General features: G+C 38.8%; 1 protein-coding gene across 2 annotated transcripts in view; it reads left to right on the top strand.

Moving 5' to 3' along the window:
• Positions 1-12075, top strand: part of Pms2 (mismatch repair endonuclease PMS2) — a 272119-nt gene that overhangs the window by 146092 nt on the left and 113952 nt on the right. For both annotated transcript variants that reach the window (XM_090407693.1, XM_090407694.1), the window contains exon 12: positions 2114-2198. In XM_090407693.1, coding sequence (XP_090263819.1) covers positions 2114-2198 — 85 coding nt within the window. The remainder of the gene's footprint in view (positions 1-2113; positions 2199-12075) is intronic.

The raw sequence follows: 12075 nt of genomic DNA, 5'->3' as shown, positions 1-12075 counted from the left end.
ATGCCAAGCTGAACAAAATGAACAGAACACACCAGAACCCATTTAAAAAAAAAAAAAAAAATCACATTCAGGTCCACTTTATGGGACATGATATTTGTGACAGAAATACCTGTAGACAAAACATAGAAAACCTGTAAAAACTGTTCTCTTCTGGACAGCATGAAGAATTTTTCAAAATGTTTTAGGTGCAATATTCCCTAATATCTGTGGTATAAACACCATCATGAATAATATATATATAATCACTTACAGATATCCAGACCAGACTACACCTCCTACTCTTGACAGAAACTCAAACTGCAACTGCATCAACAACAGCCCACCCTCAATGTCTCAATTACACACTTGATGATTTGTTTTTGCTGCATGGCTAGCACTAGTGAGATCCAATATTGCTTACCAGAGAAGACCTAATTTAAAATGACATGCTTCTGACCTCTGGTTCAAGGTTTCCTTGTCCCATTCAGTAACATTCGTCTTCTATTTATTGCTCTTCATATTCCAAATACCACTATTCTGCATTCCAGCTATTCAAATAGTAGAATAACTATCTTCTTCAATGACCTTCAATGCCATTATTTCTGACATCACATGCTGAATGTGATGCATTTTGAAGAATTCTTGATGCTGTTCAGAAGAGGACAGGTTTTCTGTGTTGTGTTTACAGGTATTTCTGTCACTACTCCACTGAACCGACAACTGTCATTCCTCCACTTTCTTTTTTAGCCTGTTAAAACAAGATAAGTGGCTGCCCAACATCATTACATTCAATACACCTGAAAGCACCAAACCTACTTTTCCTGTTCCCCATTTATTCCATCAACCCTGTCCTCTGGAACAGCCTTCCTCACAACTTGTTTCCTAGCTAGAACCTCCAAATCCTCATGTGTCAATACATTCTTTTTTACTCATCACCTACACCTCATATGACACAGATGTGCTATAAGTTCTCCTGCTTTCTCATAGATGGGATAAAATATAAAAATATTACTCTGGATATCCACAATATTTTAAATATTTCAAGATTTATTCACTGTAAAGCTTTTAGAGTTCTCTTGAATTAGCTTCATCTTTCTGGAAATATTAATGTAAACTGCTGACAGAGAATTGAAGCAGCAAGCTGATTTTTCTAAAGCATTGTAAGCAGCATTATTTGCAACAAACATCTAATAAATTAAAGATACCAAGAAATTAAATTCTTGGTTTAATCCTTTATCCAAGTGTAAGCAAACAAGTTTGCACCTGAACTATTTTCGGGATTGGGACAACTCGTATAAAGAAGCTAATGACTTCACATCACTTGCTTTAGTATCCCATAATACAAAGCACATCTCCTTACAGATATGTATAATGCTATGCATTATGGGAAGGGTCACTACCCAGACTGGTTTTGACCTTTATTGAGGCCTCATCAGTGGGAGCCAGACCCAGAGGTGAATACTAAGGTTGAGGTAATGCAGAAGTCATATTTTTGTATATAAGTAGCCAAAAGGTGTCATCCACCATTTGGCTACTCTAATCCAGATTATTAAAATACTCTGGATTAGAAAGCATTGTTGTAAGTTTTTCCACTTGGTTATACTATAAATTAAAGATACCAAGAATATAATTTCTTGGTTTAATCCTTTATCCAAGTGTAAGCAAACAAGTTTGTGCCTGAACTATTTTCAGGACTAGGGCAGTTTGTATAAAGAAGCTAATGACTTCTTCAACCTGAAGCTAATGAATTCACCTCTGGGTCTGGGTCCCACTGATGAGATCTCAATAAAAGTCGAAACTAGCCTGGATAGTGATTCTTCCCATAATGCATAGCATTATACATGTCTCCATAAGGAGATGTGCTTTGCATTGTGGGATACCAAGGCAAGTGATGTGAAGTCATTAGCTTCTTTATACGAGTTACCCCAGTCCTGAAAATAGTTCAGGAGCAAACTTGTTTGCTTAAACTTGGATGAAGGATTAAACCAAGAATATAAAATCTTGGTATCTTTAATTTATAGTATAACCAAGTGGAAAAATTTACAATAACAAACATCTGAATAAGCTCGTTTGTACATATTCAGATCTTTGCAATGATTTTCTTTTACTTATATGTAATTATTTCTTCATTTAGGCCTCTTTGCATCAGATGTATGAATCTGCATCACTGGCGTATACAAGTAAGGATGGTATCTGCAAAGAGAACTTACAAAAGCAAAGTAAGTATGTTTTTATTCATTCTTGTTATGCTGATAGTTATTTACAGTTAAATTATTTACAGAAATGCTAACTTACAATCCAACTAGAATCATGTTGCTTACTGCATTATATATATTATTGATGAACTTTTATATAAAACTACAGTTAAGGTTATTTGTATTATTAATGAAATTTCTGTCATTGAGTTCACTGTATCCGACTGTCATGGCTCCCATGTTAAAACTGATTTCATGTATTAGTTAAAAATTAAATTGAAATTAAAAAACATACAAAAAAACTTTAATTTGGAAGTGTGTGTGTTGACATAGCAGTGCATATGACCTGAGTACTCACACATAATTTTATGTTGGATTTTCTTTTACATGGGTAATGATACCTCTTCACATTGTGCTTCCACTGGATGTTCCTATAATGTGGATATGTGGACCTAGATATGTCTGCAAGATATCTCTTAGACTCTGATTGGAGGATTTGTTGAAACACATTCCATAACATGCCACATGTATTTGATTAAGTTGAGATAGATATATTCATAAACACATCCTATATGCTTACATTCTCATGCTCACTCTTCTGGTTATCATTTACTTTCACCACTGCCTTTTGTGTGTATGTGTGTGTGTGTATACACACACACGCACGACACAAAAACAGCAGCAGGACTGCATGGAATGTCAGCACAACAACCAAAGGAATCTAGTAGCAATGCCCTACTCTGGTTTTTAGCTTGAGTTTCAACAGGAGCCCCCCCGAAAAATTCGGCATGACTCTTTCATCTTCTTTTAAGTTTAAACCGCTCTTTGTTCTCCATGCGCTCTTTTGATCATAAGTTGCCAGCCAGCAGGGGGGGGGGGGTAAAATTCTGCTACCTCTGTTTAAGATCAGATATAGGACAGGTTGGATTTAAGAATGTGAATTAATGATTGAATCACTAGAAAACTATTAGTGGGCACTAGATGATGTAGGGTGTGGAGATGTGGAGTTAGTTTATAGATAGAGGATAAGTAGTGTAGTTGATGGGTTATATGATGTAGAGTCCAGTATGATGAACCTGGTGTGTGTGTGTGGGGGGGTTCAGGTGATGATTCAGAAAGAAGTTATTGACATTTTTCTTGAAGAATTAAAGATCATAGTTTTGAATAATTCACGAGGAAGGCTGTTCCAGAGGACAGAGGTAGATGAAATAGAAAGGAAGGGGAAAAGCAGGTTCGGTGTGTTTGCACTTGTACTGAAAAGGGATGCTGGACAACTGCTGCTCTTGTTTTAACAACCTCAACAGAAAGTGGAGGAATGATGTCAGGTCAGTGGAGTATTGGCCATGGAACAATTGTAGAACAGACACATTGCTGAAACATTTCATCTATAAGATAAAGGTTGAAGTGTGTCTTTAAGGGATGGATGATCTATGAGCTGATTTGGTTAAGGTCTTGAGGCACTCCAGCATTGGTGGTGAAGATTGAAGAGGGTGAGCCATCTACCTTTACTCTCAGAGAACAACCAGAGAGAAAGCTAGCTACCCAGTTTCAGAGGGTGGCAGGGAGACCAAAGGATGGTCATTTGTTTAGTAATCCTTGATGCCACAAAGTCAAAAGCTTTGCAAATGTCAAGAGCAGCAGCAGCAGTACAAGTTTTTCCAAACCTTTCCATGGCATGCATCAAGTGGTGGGTGATGTAAGCTACAAAGTCAGCTGTGGACCTTGAATGGTGGAATCAATACTGGTAGTCACTGATTAATTGGTGGGCAACTAAGTGGTAGATGATTTGGCTGTTGTTGATTTTTTCCATCATTTTGGAGAGGACAGAAGTGATGACAGTTGGTTGTTAGTTAGAAATTAGACTTTTGTCACCCTTTTTTGGATATGAGGATTGCTTCCATGCATTGGGATAAGTACCAGTCCATTATGGTAGGAGGCAATTTCCCTTGGTCTTCTATGCAGGAGTTTGAGCAAAAAAGTGATGCCAGGAGGTTCACCCAAATATTAAATATTTAGGTGAAGTAACAGTGGTACCATCAGAATGAGAGAGCGAGAGCGAGAGAGAGAGAAGTAGATGTGCAGAAGTTGCATCCAATGGCCTTAGCAAGGGACCAGAAAGAATGGCTTCCATTTGAACAGGAAACAAGTTTTCTGCTGTTAGCCTTTATGAAATTGGATTTGGATCTTCTAATGACTGATTTGCATATGTTTCTTGCTTTGGTATTGATAGATTATGACGCTGGAGTTTTTGATGTGAGCCACGTGGTAAGCTGAAAAAAAATTTTTTTTTTCGACTGCTTTGATACAATTGGTTGAATCAGGGCTTGGAAAAAAAACAGATGAGAATTATGGTAGATTGAATGGAAATCTTTCATGCCAGTCAGGATAATTTCTATGGCCCATTTGGAGCAGGTGTTACATCAGAAGAGGCAGAAGCAAGAGTCAGACCAAGTAAAGGAGTAGAAATTCTGGAGGCCATCCCAATTGCTCTTTTGTAGTGCCAGAGAATGCAAGGTTAGGAATGATTAGAAGAGGGGATGTTCTGTGAAATAGGAGCATTGTACAAGATTGTGGTCTGAGTTGCTGAGGGGAAGTGTATCTGGAAGGAGAACTGGCCAAAAAGAGATCTAGCATATTTGAAGTGTGAAGAAAGTTATCAGGAATTCAAGTAGGTAGATGTATGATTTGTGTTAGGTCATTACTTTAAGCAGAAGCTTCTGTTTCTCATTCAGCTTGGTTGGTGGTGTTATAATAGTGGATGTTGAGGATGACCTCACTATTTGGATAGCTGGATTGCAGATATTTTTAATTTATTTATTTATATTTTTTTTATGTTGGGCCCATATACGAGAGGTTGGCTGGTCAACCTATAGTACTCTAGTACCGTATATGGGTTGTGGGATAGGAAAGGAGAAACTTGTTGACATTCGATTTAAAATCCTGTATGTTGTATTCCTTGGGAAATACATCAGGGGGAAAGACTGTTCCCCAGTACAGCAGTAGCAGGGATGAAGGAGAAGGAAAAGAAACTTGTTCTGTGGGTTTCAAGGTGTACTGTGAAAGGATGTTGGGCAGCAGCTGTACGTGTTCCGATGGTGTAGTACAGTGTGGTGGAATTATTGATGCTGTTTCAGATGAACATTTTCCATGGAAATATTTATAGAATATACAAATTGCAGAGACTAAACATCAATGTGAAAGTGGTGAGGAGTGAGTTGGTAAGAGATGGATCATTTATCAGTCTAATTGCTCTCCTCTGTATTGAGTCAAGCATTTTGAGGGAGCTTTTTGGACCCCACTCCAAATTTGAGAACAGTATTTGATAGCTGGGCGGATTTGTGATTTGTACAAGGTTAATAGCTGTTTTGAAGTGAAGTAATGTCTTGAGCGAAAGAGAAATCCTAGTTTTTTGGAAGCTGAGGATGCAATGGTTGTAATGTGTTCATACCAGGAGACGCCTGATGTCAAGGTAATTCCGAGAAGAAAAATTTCATCTTCTGGGAATTTGAGTGTTATCAAAAATAATACTAGGGGGGAAAATGGTTCTTTTTTGTGGGAAATAAGACAGAACTGGGTTTTACTAGTGTTGAAGTTAACGAAGTTATCTGAGCCCCATTGGAGGATGGCTTGGAGGTCCGAATTAAGGGAAGTTGTGGTTGATGTTCTGTGGGTTGAAGTAAGTTGTGTAGGGTAAGGTTTATCAAATGAAAGGGAGGAATGCAATGTGCTGTCATCTGCAAAACTGTGTATTGAGTTGGTGGTCAACTGAAGTAGGTCATTGATATACAGAAGGAAGAGGGTTGGTGAGAGAACTGAACCTTGTGGGATTCCAGCATTAGTTGGATGGTGGGAGGATAAGGAGCCATCTACCATCACACATAGTGTGCGTCCAGACAGAAAGCTGGCAATCCATCTGCAGAAGTCCTGAGACAGTCGAAATGATTGCAGTTTGCTTAGTAAGCCTTTGTGCCAGATCCAGTCAAAGGCTTTAGAGATATCAAGTGCAACTACTTGGGATTCGCCAAATTTTTCCATGGTATATGTCCAGAGATGGGTGATATATGAAAACAGATCACCTGTTGATCGGCATCGACGGAATCCGTACTGGTGGTCGCTTAATAGCTGGGTACCTTCAAGATACAGTAGGAGTTGAGAATTGATGGTTTTCTCCATCACTTTAGATAAGATTGAAGTGAGTGAGTGAGATAGGGCGGTAGTTAGATGTCAGCGATTTGTCACCCTTTTTAGGAATGGGTTGAATATAGGCCAATTTCCAGGCTTTAGGATATGTATCAGTGGAGTAAGAGAGTATGTACAGACCGCATAGGATAGGAGTCAGTTCTGCTGCACAGACCTTCAGGACAATTGGAGGAATGCCATCAGGGCCAGGAGCTTTTTTTTGTGTCTAATTTTGACAACAGGTTTATGATCTCTTTCTGGCAAAAGGATATAGGGGGCATTGTATGTTGGGCAGTTGGAATGACTGGGGCATTTACCATTGTCAGTTATGCATGCATTGGAGTTATGCGTGCAAAGTGTGAAACTAGGAGATTAGCTTTTTCTGTGGGTGATGTTGCAATTGAGCCATCTGGGTATGATAGGGTAGGAGTAGTGTAGGAGAAAAGATGCAACTAATTGCTTTGGCAAGAGACCAAAAGGCATGGCTGCCACTAGGACAGGCTGCAAGTTTCCTGCTTTTTGCCTCTTCAAATTCTGTTTTGAAATCATTGATAATTTTTTGTATCTGTTTCAGGCTTCAGTATAGGCACTGAAGGAGGATGGGGTTCCTAATTTGAGCCAGTTGTGGTATGCCTGATTTTTCATTTGAACAGCCTTGGCACATCATTTGGAGAACCAGGGTTTGGATAGGGGACGGCAGATGGTCGAATTTCATGGAACATGAAGAGGAGTGAGTGGTTATCAGTGGTTAGAGATCAGTAAATGCAATAAATGAATGCTACTAACTGTGCCACTTCTGCATAGAAGATTGTAGAGATGATATACAGGACAGGTGTTATATCTGAAGCACGGTATTTGAGTACAGGTTGAGATATGTCAACACCAGAAGACTTCTTTAATGTCTAAGTTATTTAGTATTCTTCTGATGTCGTTTTGCTGACAGAACCTCAGGAGGCAAACAGTGCTGAGATTTAGTTATGATAGGAGGCAATTTGTCTTGGTCATCTGTACAGAAGTTGGCATAAAAGAATGATGCTAGTAGGTCAGTTTTATCTTTGGATGCTGTAGTAGTGATGCCATCTTGATGAGAGAGGGATGGAAGTTCACATGAGCAAAGGTTTGGATGGCTTTTCCAAGGGACCTGAAGGCATAGATTCCATTTGGACAAGAGGCAAGTTTTCTGCTATTTACCTTTCTGAAGTCAAATTTAGATTTGCTGATGATTTTTTTTTTTTTTTTTGCATTTATTACATGTTTCAGCTTGGGCTGAGTATGTAGTTGGAGTTCTCGATGCAAATTACCTGCAGTAAGGTGAGATTTTTTCTTCAACTGTTTTGGTGTATTTTTTGTTAAACTAGTGCATAGAAAGTGATTAGGATTTTGGATAGAATTTGGAAATGAAGATGTTTATGCTGGCGATTTCTGTGATTTTCTCAGAGCAGGTGCTTAGATTAGAAGAGTGGAAGCAATAATCAGATCACAGAAAGGAAGATTAGAAATTCTGAAATTCATGTTCACTTGGTACTTATGTAGTGCCAAAAGACATGAAGTTAGAAGTGGTTAGAGGAAGGGCATTTTATGAGAGACTTGCACAAGATTGAGAACAAGTTACTAATAGGAAAAGTGACTTCTGCGATATATTTGAAGGAAGAACTGATTGTTGGGAGAGCAAAAAGATTTATGATCAATTCGCATAGGTCAGTTTGTGATTTGCATGCGGTCACTGCAGATTTGTTGCCAGTGTTTGAAAAGGAAGTCAGTTTGAGTTATGTTATAGTCGCCTAAGGAAGATGATTTCACTGCCTAACTGGACTGCAGATGCTTGACCTTCATAGAGAAGAAGAAGAGGTAGAGTGGTTTTCAGTTTTGAGGCCAGTAAATGCAGCAAATGAATGTTACTATTTTTGACAAGGAAACTTTGTGACAGAGCAGGTAAAAGTAGAGGATTCTAAATATCCATTCACTGGCAAGCAACGTCAGGTCTCACAAAGCTACCCTTGTGGAAAAAGAAATCATGAAGTGTGTCATTTGGACATTGAAGTGGACAGTAGTTGATGTCACTGCAATTTGAGTTTATGTAAAGAGTATGAGATCTAATTTGAACAACTGTGAGTGATGATGAACATCATTTACGTTGGTGTTTATGCCACACATGTTGGTAAAGTGGATGTAAAAGTGAGTTTGTGGGGATTCTGGCATGATTTATATATTCTTGGTCCATCTTTGTTGTTTGGATTGGTTTTGAGAGATGTGTATTTTAATTTCAGTGTTACTGGTAATGTTTATGTGTTTCAGTATTGGTTCATTTATGATTAGATGGAAGGATAGAGTGGGACATGCATTGTGTGGAGATAGACTCTTTGACGGGACATTAATAGTGACGCAACAAGACAGAGTGCACATAGTCTGCTGCCAGCAGGCACACCAGACTTCTGAAGTCAAATTTAGATTTGTCCATTTGGTAGCATAGTAGGAATTACCTCTCATGTATTAGCATACTTTTTTTCCACTCCTGTCTCCAACTACATACTCCTGATACTTTTGCCTCTGGAATTGCTAATGTGAGAGTGCAGTGCATTTTCATCTGAGATGTATTTGTGCAGTATTCTGTTTATTTTATATAATATCTCTTAATGTATGGAATGGCTACAGTTTTATTGCAATCTAGTTTATTTTTATTATTAGGTGCAGTGTTGTGATTGGAAAGTAAGAATGACTGGTATAAATGACCAGTCAGGTTTCTGGAATGGACTGTTGTTGTTCAATAAAATGACTTCTGTTTGAAACATTGGCTAAATTATCCAAAATAAGAGACTTGGATGTACATTATGTCAAAGATTTGAAACTCTTGGAGTGGAAAAGAAGAGATAGGCATGAAGATTTTGAAGATTTCTAAGAATTGGGCGAACCATGAAGTTACCGATTTTGGAAAAAGTAGACAACACCAGTTACCACCTTTGAGAGAGAAATTTTTGGAAGGAAATGGCAGGACATAAAGCTGCTCTAAAACAGCTTGTAGAAGTTGGGAAAGAGCCCTTAAAAATCCGTGTTTATCAAGTTTATCTTGTGAAAAATTAAAAACAGTAAAAATTTTTTACACTCCATTTAAGGTGACCCTGCAACTCATGGACCAGGATATTATTGCTGTCTTCAAGGCATGTTATTTAAGAAATAGTTTTGCTCAGGTTATTGCTGCAATTCAGGGATTAGAAACCTTCAGAGATTTTTGGGCAGAATTTTAATATTTGTAGTATGGAGTGGGGTTATGATAGGAGAGTATATGAATGTTGTTTGAAAGAAGCTGCCGAAAATATATGTTCATACATTCATCCTCCTCCTCCTCCTATCCTTCTCATCTGTCCTAGGACGGGTTGAGTCCCCTCCTAACGAGGGGTTACTGGTGTATTAATACAGCTAGTTCGCTACTCCTCTGCCGCATCCCCTAAGAGCAATATTCATGACTGTAATCCATGTGTGTTTACAGGGCCAGTTTTCCTGCTTGCGGGATGAAAAACCCCAGATATACTGGGGGGGGACCCTGTTGCCCATGCCCAAGACCAGCTAACTTGGCTATGGCTGAGGAAGATCCTTTAGCTCCTCACGTCATTGACAGGAATCAAATAGATTTGGTGTAATCTTTATTGTGGAGGGGGGTTGTGGTTTACTGGTTTGAGTATTTTTTGGATTTTTTGGGGGTTATAGCCATTGGCTAAGAAAGTGTTGTGGATGTGGTTTAGTTCAGTAGTTAGGGCCTTGTCATCTGAGCAGATTAATTTTGCCCTGTTATATAGTGTTTTTATAACCCCATATTGTTGTGAGGGGGGGGGGGAATTGCTGGTGAATGTATCTGCCAGTATGGGTGGGTTTTCTGTAACCAAAGATCCATCAAGCTGGCGGGTGATTAAAGTGTCTAGGAAGGGGGAGGGTGTTGTTTTCCTCTTTTTCTAAGGTGAACTGGACTCTAGGGTGTTGGTTGTTTAAGTGTGTTAGGAAGGAGTGGAGTGAGCCTGAGCCATGTGGCCAAATAGCGAACACATCATCCACGTAACGAAGCCAGATAGTGGGTTTTTGTGGGGTGGAGTTTAAGGCTTTCTCTTCAAATGTCTCCATAAAGAAATTGGCCAAGGGTGGAGAAAGTGGTGAACCCATGGCTGTCCCCTCTATCTGTTTGTAGAACTTTCCTTGCCAAACTAAATAGCCTGAATTCATTGTGAACGGAAATAGGGCTGAGATATCGGGAGGAAACTTGGCTTGGATGAGCTCTAGGGTTTCTTTGAGTGGGACATTAGTGAATAGGGAAGAGACGTCAAAACTGACCATTATGTCAGTGTGTTGGAGTGAGAGGTTTTCTACACTGGCTTTAAAGTGGGCCGAGTTTTTTATGTGTGATGGTGTGTTGCCAGTATAGTGTGTGAGCGTTTTGGCTAAATGTTTGGCTAATTTATATGTGGGGAATCAATGCCATCCACTATGGGACGTAATGGCACATTTTGTTTATGTATTTTTGGGAGTCCATATAATCGGGGGGGGGGGGTCTAGAGTTATAAGGTTTTACTTTGTTAGTGACTTGCACAGGCCAAGAAGTGACTTTCTTAAGGAGTCTGTGGAGAGTTCTAATCTGAGAACTGGTAGGATTATATTGAATGGGGAGGTAAGTAGTACAGTCTAGTACTAAGCTGAGCTCTAGAAACCCTAGAGCTCATCCAAGCCAAGTTTCCTCCTGATATCTCGGCCCTATTTCAGTTCACAATGAACTCAGGCTATTTCGTTTGGCAAGGAAAGTTCTACAAACAGATAGAGGGGACAGCCATGGGTTCACCACTTTCCCCACCCTTGGCCAATTTCTTTATGGAGACCTTTGAAGAGAAAGCCTTGAACTCCGCCCCACAAAAACCCACTATTTCGCTTCGTTATGTGGATGATGTGTTGCCTTAGATACCTACCATAGAATTCGTTGGAAGAAAACAAAAATAATACACCGCAGCAAGTTTAAATACAAAAGATTATTCAAGGAATCTTTAGCAGCTCTAAAAAACGTTCCTAACCTCAACAAATTTGGGTGCATGAAACTACCCCAAATTTGGGAGACTTACATTTTGAGAACTTCAGCCCAACTGTCAAGTCAACCAAATTAGCCCACCAGAGGGCACCATTAGGACTTTAGGAACAATATTAGTTTCTTACTTTCTTCCTCATTTGCTTTTGTTAGTGCCTGCGTGCACATACCATATCTTTATGTTCCTGAAGATGGCAACTTGACGTTGCCGAAATATAGAAGTTATTTATTAAAGTTACCTTTAATTAATATACTTTATATACGTTGTTAATTCCGTAAACTAATTACCAGTCATTATAACTTGAGAATTGAACTGTATTAAAATCTTTCATCACTACTTATAACTACTAATGTAGTTACTAGTATAGATGAAATGAGAAAAGATTTGGCTAATAAAATCCTTATGCCAAACATTAAAATTTCATTCATCATTAATAAATTAATACATTGAGCAACAAATCACTTTGTTGTATACTTCGTACACTCGAACGTTTTTTGGACTGTGGAATGAGCTCAGCCCTAACTTTGTTTTTAGACTTGATTGAACTCGAAAGCATTACTGTAAAAGGGATATTTGATTCTCTCCTCGATTATCTTCATTCATACAGTATGATTGAAAACATATGATGATACAGCAATTATGTTGGTTTGTAAGAGTGCTGTTCC

The sequence above is a fragment of the Typopeltis vanoorti genome, chromosome 17 (assembly GCF_054136105.1).
Source record: "Typopeltis vanoorti isolate ZY-2024b chromosome 17, IOZ_Tvanoo_1.0, whole genome shotgun sequence".
In the NCBI taxonomy this organism is placed as follows: domain Eukaryota; kingdom Metazoa; phylum Arthropoda; class Arachnida; order Uropygi; family Thelyphonidae; genus Typopeltis; species Typopeltis vanoorti.
This window is presented reverse-complemented; position numbering and strand designations above follow the sequence as displayed.